This window comes from Grammomys surdaster, unplaced genomic scaffold, assembly GCF_004785775.1.
Source record: "Grammomys surdaster isolate TR1022 unplaced genomic scaffold, NIH_TR_1.0 272, whole genome shotgun sequence".
In the NCBI taxonomy this organism is placed as follows: Eukaryota; Metazoa; Chordata; class Mammalia; order Rodentia; family Muridae; genus Grammomys; species Grammomys surdaster.
In genome coordinates this window covers 1,023,560-1,042,219 of record NW_021604713.1, presented here as the reverse complement: position 1 = coordinate 1,042,219, position 18,660 = coordinate 1,023,560, and the positions used below count along the sequence as shown (strand labels likewise).

General features: G+C 42.5%; 1 protein-coding gene across 2 annotated transcripts in view; it reads right to left on the bottom strand.

Annotated features, from left to right (window-relative positions):
* Window positions 1-12,870: 12,870 nt before the first annotated feature.
* Me2 (malic enzyme 2) overlaps window positions 12,871-18,660 on the bottom strand; it is a 48,456-nt gene continuing 42,666 nt past the window's right edge. For both annotated transcript variants that reach the window (XM_028776749.1, XM_028776748.1), the window contains exons 14-16: window positions 18,579-18,649; window positions 17,656-17,754; window positions 12,871-15,190 (exon numbers count right to left, since the gene is read on the bottom strand). In XM_028776749.1, coding sequence (XP_028632582.1) covers window positions 15,023-15,190; window positions 17,656-17,754; window positions 18,579-18,649 — 338 coding nt within the window. In that variant the 3' untranslated portion in view covers window positions 12,871-15,022. The remainder of the gene's footprint in view (window positions 15,191-17,655; window positions 17,755-18,578; window positions 18,650-18,660) is intronic.

The following is an 18,660-nucleotide window of genomic DNA, read 5'->3' as shown; positions in this document are numbered from 1 at the left end:
TCACGTTTCCACTTGCTATTTAGGAGTAAACTTTTAGCCCAGCAACAGAAATGAAGTTAGAACACTAACTGTGGCTTGTATGTTCATCTTGGGTCTCCGTTCTTGTTTTTCTAGCTGGAGACCTACTTAGTGTTTGATGAGTGCCACTGGCACTGAAGATAGAAATCTCTTAGATTTATCAATGCCCTGTTGTTAAATTAGAAGGAACTTGGTCTGCTCATCCTGGAAGACATGCAGGAGAGCTGATCACTTCCTGTCTTGATGCCCTGCTCACATTGCGGTTGATGTGCTAAGTCCAAATCTATCCCCCAAAGCTGTACGTTGGATCTATAGCCTGTTAGGAATGACTGTTGTTCTACTCTCTCTTGATCCTCAACCTTAGAGGCACTCTCTGTTCTTTTCCTATCTACTCACTGTTCAGACTCTGATTTTCTCTCTGGCAAGCTAATAACCTCAGCAAAGGGAACTCTGCCTCCTCGCTGCTGATTTACTGGTCTGCTTTATAAATGTCTTCAAGGACAGCTCTGCCTGCCTCCTTCCCCTCCTCAGTGCTGGATTGCAACCTGTAACTTTTCTCCCTAGTCTTTAATTCTAAAGTTGTACCAAATGATGTTTTGAAGAACTTCCATAACTTTTAAGGCTAAAATAGGTAAATTTAGATGCCACGTGTGTTCATTTGAGTTTGTTAAAACCTCAGCTGCTCTGTGTATCTGTCCTTAAACTTTACACTAGACAGACAGTGGTATCTGATCCATCAGTTCCCCAGCTTTATACTAGATGGACCATGTGTCTGATCAACTAGGGTAAAGATAGCCTCTTAAGGACAGAGTCTAACTTGATCATTAAGGCTCAAGGTGATACCCAGTAAGAGTATAAAAGTCAACCTTTGAAGCTCATCTACTGACTTAAAGCTCTTGTAAGGTGTGCTTTTACAGATGGATGTGCCTTTCTCAAAGTCATTTTAGGTCAACGTTTGGCCTATAGGGAGTGCTGTTCCGTACCCAGTAATGACTACCCTGGATGGGCCAGAAATTCCTGATCCAGGAATGGAACCCTTCCAGGTTGGCAACTGCATGGACTGATGTTTGATCCAGGAATCTATATTATTTTATCTCTTCCTGTTTTCTTTTAGATACACAAGCATGTGTAGTTTGGCTTCACTATAAAGTTAAAAAGTAAAATGTAGATGAGGTTCCAGTTTGACTTTTATCCTTTTACTGGGTATCTCCTTGAGCCTTAATGATCAAGTTAGACTCTGTCCTTAAGATGTAAGTGTTTCTTTTAAAAAGACCTAACCTTTGGAACTACAGACTGAAGGTTAAAGGTTGCTTAGTGCTATAAAGAAAATAGATAAACTGGGTGTTGATGGTACCTTCAATCCCAGCACTTGTGAGGCTGAGGCAGGAGGGTCTTTGTGATTTTAAGGCCAGTGTGGTCTACAGAGCGAGTTCCAGGACATCCAGAGCTACACAGAAAAACCCTGTCTCAAAATACCAATAAGAAAAAGATAAAAGGAAAGAAAAGAAAAAAAACAAAAACAAACAAAACAGATAAGCAAACTTAAAACTGACAAGGGATAAATCTAAATGAAAAGTACAAAATACTTGGTTTCTCTTAACCAGTCTTTATGTATGACTATGTATATTGCATCTGCTTGGTTTTTGTTTTTGTTTGTTTGTTTACTATTTTCATGGAACCAATTGGCTTATAAGTTATTTATTAAGTAAAGTAAAATAGTTAAATCAGCTCTTTTTTTTTTTTAGTTCATAGTATAACTGGAGTTTGACAAAGGGGTAGCAAGGGTCAGAAAAAGGAGATTTAATCAATGGGGACCACAATGGGGGAGTGTAGAGATAATCTCTTCTGCACTGAGTAAAAGCATTCACCTATCAAGAAAATAGGGAGGTGAAAGTTCTGGTAGAGAGAGAGAATTGCTGGAATTGAGACAAGGCTCAAGGCTCAGGAGATTAGTACCAGACAAGATTAGTACCAGACACAGAAGAAGACAGTCATATGAAAGTGAGGACCAGGTAACCAGCCATGTGGCATGAGTTAGAATAAAATAAATGAGTAATTAAGATATGAGAAAGTTATTTTAAAAAAAAGATATGAGCAAGTTGAGGAACAGAGGCAAAGCTATTGGCCTAAGCATTTATTCACATACAAGAAGTCTCAGTGTCATTATTTCAAGGAACTCATGCAAAAGGTGAGAAAGTTCGCAGTTATGTGGGAGCAAACATAGGTATCTGGTGAGCCCAGATTCTTCTCCAGCATTAACATGAGCTTTTGTCAGGGTCCAAGAATGACTGAAAGGAAGACTCCAGACTCAAGTACCATGCAAAGGTAAAGAGTGTTTAATCTGCGGAAACAACCAGCATTCAGGGGATCAATCATTCATTTAAATGGCGACAATTCTAGGGGCTTGCAGGCTCCCTTTTATGAAAAACTAGAGGAATTTTCCAGAAGGGTTAGGTAACATCTAATATGATTGATAGGGGCAAAGCAGTGACGTTGGTACAATTTTGATTGGTTACTAAGTTGTTTCATTATTTGGGAGACCTTGGAGCATTTCAGAAACCAGCTCAGTTCTGGCCTTGTTATGTCCTCCAGCCAGCTGTTGCAGGAGCTGGCTCAGCTCCAGACTTATCCTCCCCAAGTCAGGGTCGTCACTGATCAATGACTCATTGTCAGTGGCTCCCTCTGAAGGAGCCCAGTATGCTTCCTGGGAATTGAAAATTTTTATTCCCCGGGTTTTTAATTTCTTGGTGGCCATTTCATTTTAAATTTAAATAGAAAAATCAAATCAAAATATTTATGTGTAATTAACTGGGCGGAGACACTGATCTGTGTTTCAATTCTGATTCTACAAGGTGATCTAAGAAGTCTCGAAAGCTTGGGAATGGACTGGTTTTCAGGAAATGGATGCTTTTGCTCCAGGATACACCCTTTTTCTCATGGATAGTGCCTCTCTAGACTCCACTCTTCCTGGGAAGAGCTCCCAATGACAACTGTCAGATCAGGTTGACCTGTGGGGGGAGGGCAGACCTGTGGGGGGAGGGCAGATTATCTTACTTGACTTAGTTGATGTGGGAAGATCAGCCAGCATTCCCTGGACCGTGTGAGAAGAGAGAAAGCAAGCCGGGTGCTATAAACATGTGTGCATTCGTTTCTCTCTGTTCCCATCTCTTGGGCTTGCTGTGATTAGCTGCTTCAAGCTCCTGCCTCTGTGATCTCCTTACAGCGTGGGCTTTAACCTAGGATCCTGAGCAAAAGTAACCCCCTTCTTCCCTAAGTGGCTATTTGTCAGGATATTTCATCACAGCAACAGAAAGGAAACTGGGAAAACTGAGACAGTGTATCCTCAGTCATCCAAAATGAAACTAAATCTCAGTCAGTTGTTGCCCTAAGCTTTATGGTTTATTAGCACCCTGGTTATCAGATATTTAGCAGATGGTTATCATGATAAAGAGACCCTGCAATTTTGGGCTCTAATCTCAGTGGCATGCTTTATTGTCTATGTGGTTTAACGTCTTGAATAATGACATCATCTCTTTCAGATTTCCTTCACATGACAACCCTTCGTTCCCCAAGCTCCGGCCTCTCAGGTGGTATTTTTGAACACATACATTGAGGTTCTTGATTCCCTAGAGTAAGCCCTGTGTCCCTGTTCAGCACAGGAGCTGTGGGAAGTGGGTCTTCCACTCTCAAGGGTCATGACGATGAACAGATCAACATGTCAGAGATGGAAACCAAGGCAGGATAGACAATAGGGGAAACTGTCGTGGCATGAGAGCAGAAGGGAGCGCCTTACTCTAGAGTCCAGTTGAAGTATCTCATCAGCGAAGAGGCAAGAATCCCAGCACAGTTGATGACTGCTTAAAGACTGTCCCCCTTCCCAGCTGTCACCCTGCAAGTTTCCTAGGACTCTCACCAGAAGCCTCACTTACAGGAAGAGGAAATTATTAAATCCTGTGCAAACACAGTGGCTCCTGGCTTTACCTTATCAGATTGTTACTCTGTACAAGGTATCTCTAGAGCCACCCTGTCATCTCGATGATGAAAGGACAGAAACGAGAAACCACAGACCTGGTCCAGCAGCTAAGAGAGTTTATGGCTCTTTCAGAGGACCTAAGTTTAATTCATAGCCCCCAGCATCTATATTGGGTGCCTCACAAGTGTCCATAATTCCATAACTCTAGAGCCAGGGAATCCTACACCTTCTTCTGGCCTCCATAAGGCCTGAACAAACACACACACACACACACACACTCGAGAATATGGAAAAGAAAAAGAAATTGCTTAATAACTTTTAAAATATTTTTATTTTATGGGTAGGAATGTTTTAGCTGCATGAATGCCTCTGTACCACTTGCATGCAGCACCCATGAAGGCCAGAAGGGGGCAGCATATCCTCTGGAACTGGAGTTACAAAGAGTTATGAGCCACCATGTAGATGCTGGGAACCACCACCCAGGTCCTCTGGAAGAATAGTCGGTACTCAGAATCGCTCAGCCAACTTTCCAGCCCTCCTCATAACCTTTTAAGATGTACCTGGAAAGCCACCCAAACATAATAGCTAGCTAACATAATCAACTGCAGCTCTCTCTTGAGCCCACTCAGCATTTGAGTTTGTCATATCTTCTTTCTGACCAGCGTTCTTTCTCTGAGCCCTCATGCTTAAAGCCTTTATTAAAATATCTTATCAAAAAATCTTATTCATTCATTCATTCATTTTTGATACAGGGTCTCTCTATATAGCCCCGACTCTTCTAGAATTTGCTATATAAACCAAGCTGGCCTCGAACTCACAAAGATCTGCCTACCTCTGCCGTCGTCCAAGCACTGAGATTAAAGGTGTGCACCACCATACTCATACTGTATTAAAGTACCTTTAATAAAATCTCCATTTCTGCTTCATACTGACAAGTCCTTAAATTCTTTTCTGCATTGAAGCTGTGAATCTCTGTTGGGGCTGAGCCGAAAGCCCTAGAAGACTGTGGGAACTCACCAGGCTTCTGAAGGTAGCAACATACAGCTCTGGCTCTAACTGCTCCATCATATAACTGCTGACAATTTTTGACATCCCCTGGCGGTGTTGGATTTGTCTTCCAAGAGTGGGGGATCTGCTGTACAATCTGGGAAGAGGACTGTCACCAGAAACTAACCAAGATGTTCCTGCTACCCCATAGCTTCAGCCCTAAAGCTCTGAGAAAACAAATTCCTATCATTTCATTGCTGGTCTCTGGTATTTTGCTATGAGTATAACTATAAACTAAAGCAGACACATGGTATAAGCTTTTTGGTGTCTGTTTGTTGATAGACTGTTTATTGTTTGTGTATGATAGTTGCTTTAAGATTTGTTTCCATTAACTCATACTCTTAAGGCAGTAGGGGCAGCTGTGCCTTACTCACCTAAAGCCTCTTTGGCATTCGTCATTACGTTTTAAGCACCTCATTAGGAGCATGTTTCCAAACGGGCTGCAGTTATTTCACAGTCTAGTCTGGAGTTGGGACAGTAAATCCAGGGGAAATGGTACACATTAAGGATACAGAAATTCTAATTACCACAGCAACAGCTCTTTTTTCCTTATCTGCAGATCCAGAATCATCTGCTGAGCTAGCCTGGGCTTTCCAAAAAACACACAAGAGAAAATTAAGTGTGCACGTAACATATTAAGAAAAATGTATGTTCAAAGTGGGGGAAACCAGCAAAGCTGCGAGCGTCTTCAAAACACAATGGAGATGTGACCCGATGTGGAGGAGGCAGGTAAGGAAGAAACAGTGGCTACGAAAGCATATTAGGCAGAGACACGGTTTTGAACTATAAGACCACCGGGAGGGCATGAACTAATGTTGCCCTTTAGAAGAGTCCCTGAGGGCCTGGAGAGATGGTTCAGCAGTTAAGAGCACTGACTGTTCTTCCGGAGGTTCTGAGTTCAATTCCCAGCAACCACATGGTGGCTTACAACTATCTGTAATGGGATCTGATGTCCTCTTCTGGTGTGTCTGAAGATAGCTACAGTGTACTCACATACATAAAATAAATAAATAATTCTTTGGAGGAGGAGGAGATGGAGGAGGAAGAGAAGAAGAGGAGGAGGAGGAGAAGAGGAAGAAGATTAAGACTGTTCTTTTAGGAATGGGCCTGCCATACTCTGCCTGCTGCCCATAGCTGTTGACATTGAAAGCCCACAAGGCAGCCTGACTTCCAACTTTGAAGAAAAAATAATTTCAAAGTGTAGCACTTGCGGCTCATCCTCCTGACATGATAAAGGCATTCTCATGGTTGTCACGCCAGAGTCTCCAAATAGACAGTGTGTCAGAATTGAGACAGAACTTGTGGGCTGCAGCATTGCTTGCTAGTGGGATGAAGGGAAATCAGCACGAGGTCAGGAGAGTGTTATGAGCATACTGTGTGAGACGCTGAGTAGTTTGTAAACCTGAAGGAAAAAAGCTTGTATTCATAGCACTCTTACGAAGTTCAGGAGAGACAAATAAATGGAATAAGTATTATTATTGTATCAGATGGTAAGTAGGTCTGTGGAGAAGATTAGAGACGGGGTGCTAGGGAGTCTTGGCTGCAGTTAGTAGTGAGTGACTCAGAGAAAGCCTTCTGAAGTGATGTGGGCAGAAACTGAAAAGCACAGATGCGGTGAGAGCTCCAGGCAGAGGTGCAGTGAGTGCTGAGGTTGCTTTTGAGGTCCAGGGTGTAGCCTGGGGTAAAGGGACACTATCCCTGCAAACCACTCCCAGTTATTCAGAAAATAACTTTTATGTGTGCCAAGGGACAAAGGAGAAGGAAGAAGCAAAAGTAACCAAATGTGCTTCTGGGTCAAGGCTGCCAAGTCCCCGGTGTTCTTCCTGCACCTGCCCTTTAACCATCTTCCCGCCCCTCCCCTCCCCTCCCCCACAGCAAATAGAAAAGCTGGAGGAGATTAACTGGTCCATATGGAGTTATCAAAGTTTGAAGTTGGCCTTTGATCAGCACCATGAAGGGCTCTCGGTGCCGAGCAGGTGTGAAGGCTTGGATGGCACAGGACAAGGCAGGACAGGACTGGGGCTGTAGCCCCGTGGTGAAGCATTTGCTTCGCACGTGTGAGGCCCTGGGTCCAATCACCAGGACTGCCAGATTGGACAGGGAAGACCTGAGGCCAGGAAGAAGTTATCACTATGCTCTGAGGCAACAGCTGGGGAGAAAGAGGAGCCAAGAGTCTTCTCAGCATGCTTTTAGGATGAAGGAGGCAGAAGCATGGTTGCATCTGGGTGCTAGTGAACTGCCCAGGAGGGCTGATGGCCAGAGAGGGCGGCAGAGCCAATGGCGCCAAGTTCTTAGACTGAGAAAAAATGAGACAGAGCCCAAAGAACACTTGGTCCGAGTGTTTTCTTTTGCTTTTTTTCTTTCAGGTGTGTGGTACAGATGTATGTTGTCAGTGTTTTCTAGCCATAGGCCTCTAGGAATCCATATGTAGCTCACCAAGTTGGGTCATTGCTTATCTCTGTGAAGGAATGTACGTGTGTATGGGGTATCGTAATAAGTGAGTACTTTTTGATCTGAGCTCAGAATGCTTGTCTAGCATACATGGGAGTTTGATCCCCAGAATCCATAAATAAATTTAAAAAATGAATAACTTATATCTCTTGCAAGATATGGAACTGGTTAGGTGATTTTGCAGAACCATGGAAGTTGAGGTTCACTCAGGATTGGGCGTGTCAGAAAGCAGAGACATTTCAAGGACTACTAATCACAATAAACTATCTGCAGAGAATCAGTACTGACCATTCTGACCACAAGTTTGGTGTGTGTGTGTGTGTGTGTGTGCACACGCATGTATAACAGGAAGTTGTTTCTTACGGTCTTAGCAATCGATGCAGGGTGTTTTATCTATGTACAGACAAGGTTACAGAGTGCTCCTGTTTTCATCTGGTTCCATCCTGATCAGCATGGTCTTATCTGAGGTTGATGATCTATGGAACGATATGTGTAAAAGAACACAAAACCCTAGACAAGTTGTGAACAATGAGAAGAATGTTGCTGAGAGCCCTAGGGTGCCCTCTTCTGATCGTGCTCTTTCTCTGTGAGACGGAAGCATCTGAAGAACATGAAGGGGAGAATGTCAGAGATCTGAGAGAATGGACATTAGAATACTGGACAGGGACATGCCCAGCAACAGGAAAGGGTTCTTTCTGTCTTTTTTATTTTATGTGCATTGGTGTTTTACCATCATGTATGTGTGTATGAGGGTGTCAGCTCTTGGAGTTACAGACAATTGTGAGCCACCATTTGGTTGCTGGGAATTGAACTCAGGACCTCTGGAAGAGTAGTGAGTCCTCTTAACCTCTAAACCATCCTCTCCAGCCCCCAGGAAGGGTTTTCTTGAAGTTGGTGATTTTGACTGACTGACAATGGCTAGTTCTATAGCCATGCTTTGCTGCATCGGCCAGAGATTCAGCCCAGCTTAAAGAGGGCCCATCAGACTATGATGGAGAGGTTTGAATCTCGCCAGCATCTCAGAGACTTGACACCACTATGCTTCCACATTTGCAATTGGGCAATTGTTTGTAAATAGGGCAACTGTCATTATGGATGTCTCCTAAGTGCTGTGAAGTAAACTTGCCAGAGAGCCAGAACAGCGCCTGGGTGAGGTAAATAGACTCAGTGGGTGTTACCTATTACAGCATGAACCTCCCCATCATTGTGTCAGCATGATTTTCTAAGTGTTGGCATGGAGCTTGGTTCTTCTTTTCCATTTCAATAAGCTGAATAAGGAGATACAGAGAGTAGAAAACAAACCGCAAGGAAATAAAGGGCAACTATGAGGAGCACGAGTAGTGTTCTATGTGTGAACTTAAAGCTAACAAGTTCCCAAGGGGTCAAGTGATTTTGGAAGAGAGCCAGGGTAAGGAAGGGCTCACAGCAATCTGGAGCTTTAAAAGTATCCTACACACCCTTTAGAAACAAAGTCAGCAACCAGCTTTACACATAAGAAAAATTTTACTAAGAAAATATAAGAACACATCTCATTACAAGGAATATATCACAAAAAGGGAAAACTATTTCATGTAATTAACATGTCTTTATAGCAGTCTCGGGACGACTCTCCATAAGAAGTCAACACAGCATGATATACTTTTTTTTTCCATGCTATTCCCCTTAGGGAATCACCTCTGCAAAACCTGTCATTCCCCACATTCTGCCCTACACTCGGTGAAAATGCTAAGTGATGACAAACAACCTGTGGTTTGTTCGAGTCAGCAATTTATGCTGGCCCTATCACTGACAGGAACACAATAGCATGAACTGTAAAAATAGTTTTACTTTCTGGCAATTTTAAAGCTTACCAGGCAAAGTACAATAAAAACACTGGGTAGGAATTTTGTCAAAGGTTCAGCCAAGATAGCTTTCCGGAATCTCCTTATCCCACAGATATTCTTCCTTCATGGAAGCTGTGTTCGCACATAACAGGCTTCACTCAGAGAATACCTTCCAGGGGGCATGCTGACAGGACTAGATTCACAAAGTGAATGGCTGCTGCTGCTGACACTGATTTGCAGAACAGTGACAGCAGCTGGTGGTTCAATGAATATTACTAAATCAAGAGTAAACTAAGTATTGAGAATCTTTGGTGTAATCTATCACATTTAAAACAAACAACTTAAGCCAGGCAGTGGTGGCGCACACCTTTAATCCCAGCACTTGGGAGGCAGAGACAGGCAGATTTCTGAGTTCGAGGCTAGCCTGGTCTACAGAGTTCCAGGACAGCCAGGACTACACAGAGAAACCCTGTCTCAAAAAACCAAACCAAACCAAACCAAACCAAAACAAAACAAAAAACAAACAAACAAAAAAAACCCAAAAACCTTAATATGTACATCTAATTAACAAATAAGAGGTTTGTAGTGTATTTGGGTGGTTAAGTAGAAACAAAGGGGGAAATCACACGAATTGGTAAAATGCATTCAAAAGAACTCAAAACTAATCTTGGTACAAACAGGTGAAGATTTTCCACTTGGATAGAACTGCTGGGAGACTGACAGGTCTGAGCTAAGCCCTGCTCTGCAGCTCACCATGAGTTCTTCAAGTTCCCTAAGACGCTGTCCTTACTTGTAAAACAGGGTCAGAGATGCAAGACTCCAGTGTAAACTCGAGATGGTTTTGAACACCTGACACAGAGCAGGCACAGCCACACAAGTTGGTCTGTCATGACTTGCCAACTGTATACATCAGGTGACACTCAATGACCACATAAGAATCAGTGATTTTCTAGAAATACTCAGGAAAGGAAAAGAAAGTTTCTAGGATGTATACAGACTATTTCACTTTCATCACAGGTGATGCTAAGTTACAAGTGTCACAAGCTGGACTAGGTTACGTGGCCCTGCCTCAAAAAGACAAAAACCAAAATCAAAAGGCTGAGTCCAAGAACACAAGCAAACAAGGAAAAATCCCAAGAACTGGGGATACAGACCAACAGACACCTCCAAGTCTAAGACTTAAGGGTATGGAATGTCTCAAAGAGCAGATGGCACATATATCTTTATTTGGAAGAAAAAGATGAAAAGAGTTCAGTTATTGGTGAATAGCACCTAGCCAAAGATACGCTTAACTAATGTATGTGCTAGCTTGGGACTTCCACCAGACAGGTAAAATTAATGATGCAAGGAACACAACCAACTGTGAATGCCATCTTTCCTTCTCAGGGACACAACTTTAAGTAGTTGCTTTAAAATCCAAGTATTACTTCAAGTAAATCCTAATAAAGATTAGGAAGTTCCACAAGGCATGTCCCCTTTCAACTATCTGAATGTCTTGAAATTTGAAAAATAAAGACAGCACTCTTTCTTCAAGCATGTATTAAGACATCGACTTCAGATGAGGTGGTTTTCTAAAGCTAGATTATTTTGAGTATTTACATAGATTGTATCTAACTTCAGCTCTTCATTTGAAGGGCTTCTTTTTTTGAGGCAGGGTTTCCTGTAGCCCAGGCTAGCCTTGATCTTCATATGTAGTTGAAACTAGCCTTCAACTCCTGCTCCTCCTGCTTCTACCTGCCAAGTGTTGGGACTAGAGGCACACAGCACAGCTGGCTAGTGGGTTTCATTTTAACACTGTGTACAAGTGCAAATCACAGTGTCTGATGAGACCTGTCTCATGTGTGCAGTCAGCGACATGTCTGCACTAGAGTAATCTTGACTGGAAACAGGACGCCGCTGCTAGTCCATTGAGAATTTCTCTGGACATGGAACTCCAGTAGATCTGGAGCTCTGAGATCTGTATCAATGTCAAGTACGGTGAATGCTCTTCAGGCGGATTCTGTTTAGGTGACCTCGAGAACAGACAGTCTAGTGACACACCTGTACTTCCTCCAAGGCCAGGTTCCCTGCACTGTCTCCATTCCCTGTGGGAACAATGACTAACATTCCACTCTGCACTCCTTAAAACAGCAGTCTGAGCCCACCAGTAACTGTGTAAAAACTCTTGAGAAGCTAATAATTTAGAAAAAAAATCAAATCCTTTCTCAGAGAATAAAGAAAACTGCCCCACAACTAAACACTGGACAGCTACTCTTATAAAACAACACACACACACACACACACAGTAAACAAAAAACCTGGTCACTAGATTTTATGAGCTTAATAAAGTATTTCAGATTATGTTTTCAGAAAAATTGTGTCTAAAGTTTCCTTATTAGCTTAATACCCTATGTCAATTAAAGACAATTCAAATGAATGCCATTCCATGTCATTTCAGTTGACCCTCTTCATATCACACAAGCAGTTTCTGAGCACTACGTTTAAAAGTGTGAGCGACCACGCTCGGTTTTGCATCTGCACCAACAGCAAGGGTACGGCCAAGGAGAATGATCGTTAGACATGTGAGACCTCAGTGACCAACCAGTAAGACAAAAACAAAACAAAAAAAGCCATCACCCACAAAACAACCACCACCACCAACCCCCCTCCCAAACCCAAACAAAGCACACACCCAGACAAAAACCATGGGGCGTGTTTGTGTTTGGCCAACTACTCCTAGGCATGGGGACTGACATTCCCCCTACCCCATTTTTTTTTTCATTTTTGTTGTTGAGAAAGAGAGACAAAGAGAAAGAACATGAAGCTGAGTGAGTAGGGAGATCTGGGAGAATGAGGAATTTATGAAATCAAAATACATGTAAAATAATTCAATAAAAAATAAATAAATACCAGATAGTGAACTCCACCCTGAAACTGTACCAGCAGCATGGGCTAACTCTCTGCTGTGTCACATCATGGCATTAATGTGTGAGAACAATGTGTCAGTCAGAATCCTGGGAGTGCTGCTGAAATAGACCTGCCTGGGCTCTCCTCACTAGAGGTCACTTAGGGGTCTGAAGACAGGGATATGTGTTTAAGAGGTTCACAGTGACTCTGAGGCCACCTTCTGGTGGGGAAGCCACCCTTGGAAAATGGCTTAATAAAACCCTCAGAGGTTAGCATCTGTGCATCCGCTACGCCTTCATCAAGTTTCCCACTCTGCTTCACAGTAGAAAGAAATCAGGGGCCCTTTTCCTCCTGACTGCTGGAAACCCGTCTACAACTGTTCCTCTGCCCAGCAGAGTAAAGCACCATCACCACTCATCCAAATAACGACCTTCCTGTTTGGCAAAATTCCCCATGGAAGGTCCTAGTAACTCCCCCTCCCCCACATTCAATCTGATGACATCAGGGCCCCCCATTGCCCACGTTCTTAGATAATAAACACTTAAATTTACATTAAATAATATTTATAAGTAGGTTATATTTCATCTTGCCATCTTCTCCTTATAGTAAAAGTGCTTTGATTCAGCCTCTGTCCTGACAGTTAACAAACTGAGCAAAAAAACCAGCAACACATTTTTATACTTGTAATGTTCAATATTTAGATTTCATATACAGAATAAAACAAAAACAAGAAAAAATAAACATTTCTCATAATTTTTGTTCATTTATGGTATATATGTGTGTGTGTGTGGCAAGTGGGGGAGGGGCTGGAGAACAACTTCTGGAAATTGGTTTTCTGTCCACCATATGGGTCCTGGGATTAAACTAAAATGTCAGGGCTTGGGGACAAGGGCCTTAACCACTGAGCTATCTTACATTCACACTGTGAGTTCTTTTGTAGACAGTCTGGCTTTGAACTTGAGATCTTCTTGCCTCGGTGCTAGACTCATGCCTGTATATTCATCTTACACTCAAACTATGATTTACTTCATTATTTTACTAAATAGATTGCTATTTATGCTAAGTTAACCACCATGTTCACCCATACTTAAAACTGCAATGCCATCCCAAACCTGCCCCTTTTTGGGGTGGTCTTGTGGACTGAACCCAGAGTCTGTGCACACTAAGCAGCCAAATCCATCTTCTTAAGCAGGAAGATAGGGAAGGGTCCCCTTTGCTTACAGAGTATAAATACAGGCTGTGGTATGCACCTACAAACTGCTTTATACTGCCACCATTCCAGGGTGAGCATTGTGCAGTTTTGTCCCTGACCATGGTAGTTCATGGCTAGGATCTCAGCACATGGAAGCAAGCCAGGGACACATAGTGAGTTCCAGGCCAGCTTGCTCCAGTCTCAAAATAAAAACAAACTTTGTCCCTCAAAGCATTTAGGCAGGTGAAGGCCAGAGCCACTGCCATTTCTCCAAATACTCAGAGTTCTTTCAGAACATGACTCTCGAACACTGATGGCCTTATACAACTCTTACCCTGGGATTCAAAACAGCACTTCCTAGGCTGAGCTGGAAAGATGGCTCTTCTAGAGGCGCCGAGTTCAATTCCCAGCAACCACATGGTGGCTCACAACCATCTGTAATGGGATTTGATGCCCTCTTCTGCTGTGTTTGAAAACAGCTACAGTGTACTCATAAATAAAATAAATTAATATATTTTTTTAAAAAAATGGCATTTCCTGCCAGGTGTAGTTCAGGTGGAGCAGTGTACACCCTCAATCCCAGAACTCTGGAGGCAGAAGCAGGTAGATCTCTGTGAGTTTGGGGCCACTCTGGTCTACAGAGTGAGTTCCAGGACAGCCAGGGCTACACAGTGAGATCCTATCTTGAAAATACAAAAGAAGGCATTTCTTGGTCTAATTCTACGTTTATCTCCACTAAGCTTGGAATCTATTATCCATTCTCAGCAGAGAAAGACATCACTACTAACACTCAAAGGAATGTATACTAAGAAATCTCTAGCCACTGCTCAATAAAAAACATGACAGACAGGAAAAAAGGTCTAGACTGTAGTTAACTCCTTCAGATAAGATTTCCAAATCACATGACTTTAGTCATGCATGTTAGGCAGATGATACTCCCTCACCTGTGTGAAGTCAATGAAACTGTTTTCATAATCAACAAACCTAAGTTCCTGTTTGGTCAATAAGATAATGTAACTGAAGCAATTAAATGTAAGGAATTACTTTTATTAATAAAAGTGGTCTTTGTACACTGTTGCAAATGACTATTCAGTTTGTCTAAAGGCAGCAGTGGCTCCTCCCACTCTTCTAGAATGTTAGAGTTAGCACTGATTTAGTTGTAGGAAATTGGGCTTTTTTTTGTATTTCCCTAAACCTGTCTACTACTAAGGGATTTCCGAGCAGAACGTGAAATGAAGTATATAGAAAAGAACAGCTGTAAGTGTTGACGATTTTTCTTTGGAACTCGGTGAGCACTTGGCTTCTTCTCGACATTCTGTACTCATATGCACAGCTAGAGGACTGAGAGGAAGAAGCGAGAGATACATTCACGGAACAGTAACAGGTGCTGTGGAGCTCAAAGCAGAGCACAGAGGCGACCATCGGGATGGAAGCATTCCCAGTACTGGACTGTGGGCAGTACAGTATAGTCAACATGTCTGTCCCCAACGAAAGTGAGATTCACAGAAAAAATTGCCAAGCAAAGTGGTACGGAAGAATAAACCACAGACAACACGGTAACTCAGAGAATATTATCTTTTTGTCTAAAAATAGTGGTTCCCTGAAGCATGGAATGTCTTAATGGGAAAGCTTCTATTCTGTTATCTGAGGAGGCTTCAGTGAAGACTCTGGCCAGTCATACACATCCGGCAGCAGGGAGACATAATTACTCCGCCATATCCTTTCTTTCACATATTTGGCCTTGTCCTCGGGTTCTGGGTATCGGAAAGCCATTTTATTAGCATACAGGTACTCTGTAAGCTGGAAAACAAACACCATCACTGTTTAGGCTCTGAGTGTTTCTCACAGAAATAGAATAGTATTACAACACATAGATACACATATAGATGAAGTGTACTTTACTTTTTCCAAAGTGTAAAATATTATTTTGACTCATTTCAAATTATTTAAAACATGTCAAGTTTGAAGGATAAAATAAAAATTATCCACCATCTCATGAAAGCTTTGATGTGTTCCAGTCACTTTTCCTGACATAGAAAAGAATGATTAGCATATCTTTTTTTTTTTTTGGTTTTTTGAGACAGGGTTTCTCTTTATAGCCCGGGCTGTCCTGGAACTCACTCTGTAGACCAGGCTGGCCTCAAACTCAGAAATCCACCTGCCTCTGCCTCCCAAGTGCTGGGATTAAAGGCGTGCACCACCACTGCTCGGCAGCATTTCTTCACATTTAACAAGTACATCTAAGTTCTAGTATGTCAATCTACCTGGAGGATGTACCAGCCTCTATCCCCATAGCCCTGCTGACAGGGACCGGGCTGTTTAGTACTCCAACTCTAGTCAAAACCACCCTATAGAACAAAAATGCCATCTTAACTACACATTCGTCAGCCAGGTGGTGGTGGCACACGCCTTTAAGTCCAACATTCTGGAGGCAGAGGCAGATGGATCTCTATGAGTTCAAGGCCAGCCTGGCCTACAGATAGAGATCTAGGACAGCCAGGGCTACACAGAGAAACCCTGTCTCAAAAAACAAACAGAACAAAGCATGCAACAAACAAACAGAACAAAGGAACAGAGACATCCAGAAGTCAGCTGCACTTTGCCACACTGTTCTGAAGTAGGCGGGGCTGACTCAATCCTTCAATGGCTTCTACTGCCTTCAGAATGAATCTTTTGTGCATGCAAGTCTTCTTGCTGGAAACTTCCTGCTTTTGACTCTAGACAATTCCTCCTTCTTACAATCTATCCATACTGGTACCCGGGACAGTGCTTAGCTTCTAGGCATTCCAAGTGGAAACAACCAAGTGTGCATGCCAGTGCTAACCAAGGTCCTCAGAACACAGCCATCAGCATTATTTGGAAATTCTGGATTCTGCCCAAATCTACAAAATCTCTTATGACCAAAGTCTTGTTGTATGGCCCTAGACTCTGTCAACAAGCATTCTAGGCAATTCTGATGTATTTTCCAGTTTGACATGTGTTGCCCACTGTGATAAACTCTATTTCTCTCAAACTCTAAACTACCTTGTATTTTTTAATGCTTTTCTCATAAATATAAAGGGGAGAAAAATTTTCACTTTTGATTAAAATGTAAAAATATGCAAAGAAACCCCTTAATTCTATCATAACAAGAGTTGAATAAACTAAAAGTTCATAAATTTCTCAGGCCCATCCACTGAAATAACAATGTAAGACAACAAAGAAACTTGAAATTCTGGGCTGTTCCAGTGGTTAGGAGCACTGGCTGCTCTTGCCAAGGACCTGGGTTCAGTTCCCAACACCTACATAGTGACTTACAACTGCTTGTAATTCCAGTTGAAGGAGGTCTGATACCTTCTTCTGGACACTACAGTCATGTAGTACATTTAATTGTCTACACAATAAAGTGTAGACGAAACATTTATACACAAATATAATCTCAAAAAAAAAAGGGGGGGGAGAGGAAGAATAAAAAAAAAGGTCCAATCAAAAGGGGACAAGATTCTTCAAGGGAGGATGGGACACTTTGTCACAGTGTGTAGGTAACAAGCAGGCAGCTAAAACAGTAAGGTGCTGCCACAGTCAGTGTAAGCTTGTGTTTAATCTGTAATAGCCACAAGGCCCAGGAACAGAGTGGTTCCCACTGGCAATTTCTCCCCAACAGATAGGCTGACAAAAAGGCTGAGTCAGCAAAAGGTCAAGACCCTGGTAGGTCATGCACGCAGGCAGGGTGACTGGCACCAAACTGAGGAGCACAGGAGCCCAGCTCTGATGCAGAACTCTCCTGCCTCTGGACTATAAGGTTGGGATGGCAGGCTCCTGTGGGCAGAGCCTCTGGACTATAAGGTTGGGGTAGCAGACTCCTGTGGGCAGAGCCTCTAGAGTATAAGGCTGGGGTGGCAGGCTCCTGTGGGCACAGCCTCTGGGGTATAAGATCGGGTGGCAGGCTCCTGTGGGCACAGAGCTGTTGAAAAGGAAAGCCAACCTCTGAAGCCACAGCAGATCCCCTCCGTTCCCCAGCCCAGGAGTGCAACAAGTCTGAGCTCAGAACCCTACAGTAATCCAGAATAGGTCGGTCTCCTTCATTGTGTCATACACCACATACTAGCCTGGGGTACATCACACTCTTCTTAAACAAAACATCAGAATGTGTACCACATAGATTTTCCAAATCCAAATATTTTCCAAATATTTTCTAAATATTGGGAACTTATTCCTAATATGCTTGTATTACTTGGACAAGAAAGTGTCATTAGAGTTTATGTGAAGTGGCATAAATTACTTACTTTAATAGCTATGTTAGCAGAAACTTCCTGAATATTAGCAAGTGATGGGTAAAGCCTCCCTTGAGCTAACTCTTCATCTGTCAACTGAGTTGTCAGCGCCTGAAAGGAGAAACAGCATCATATTTTTGTGTAAACAGAAGAATCTAGTAAAATGGAAAAGGCGTTGAAGAAACAGAAAATTAAAGACAACAGAATTTTTTATGTCTTATAGGACTCCACTAAACCAATGTAGAAATTAAAACTGCTCATCACAGCTGGGCATGGTGGCACACACCTTTAATTTCAGCACCCAGAGGCAAAACAGGTGACCTGTGAGTTTGAGGCCAGCCTTGTCTACATTGAGAGTTCTAGGCTAGCCAGCACTTCAGTGAGAGCCTTTCTCAGAAAACAAAACTAGAAGGTCCCACCAAACACACCAGAACCAAAACAACACAACTCCCCATTAAACAATAAACAACCAGATCTAAAGAGCTGGTGCTGTGTCCTGCTTCACACATGGACAGCTGGGGATAACAGCAGCTAAGAAGAAAATAGACATTATCACTAGTCCTCACGTGAGCTCCTCAGAATCCCTTTGGAAAGGTGCAGTGCTCCATTAAGAGGGAAGGGTTATATTTTATCTATGTTTTAATAATCTATGCTGTCTGCACCACCTTCATATGACAGGTCACATGACACACAGGTAGCGTGGGACCATGAGATACAGGTACAGCATGCTATAAAAACACACTGATTTGCAGCTTCTACGGTCATTTGAAAAGCTTTGATTTTTAAAAATTCACATGAAGCAGAAGGAGACAAATAAAAAGTCATGGATTGCTAACTTCCTTTGCATCCATAATGTGGATTCAACTCTTGTTTTAAGATCTCTTCACCTCTACAATCTATGCTTTATATAAAATCAGCAGTATTTAGAACATTACCTTTGCAGCTTCTAAGAAAACAGTGTCACTGATGTGTCGGGCTTGACAGAGAATAACAGCTAAAGCCACACCTAGAATACAT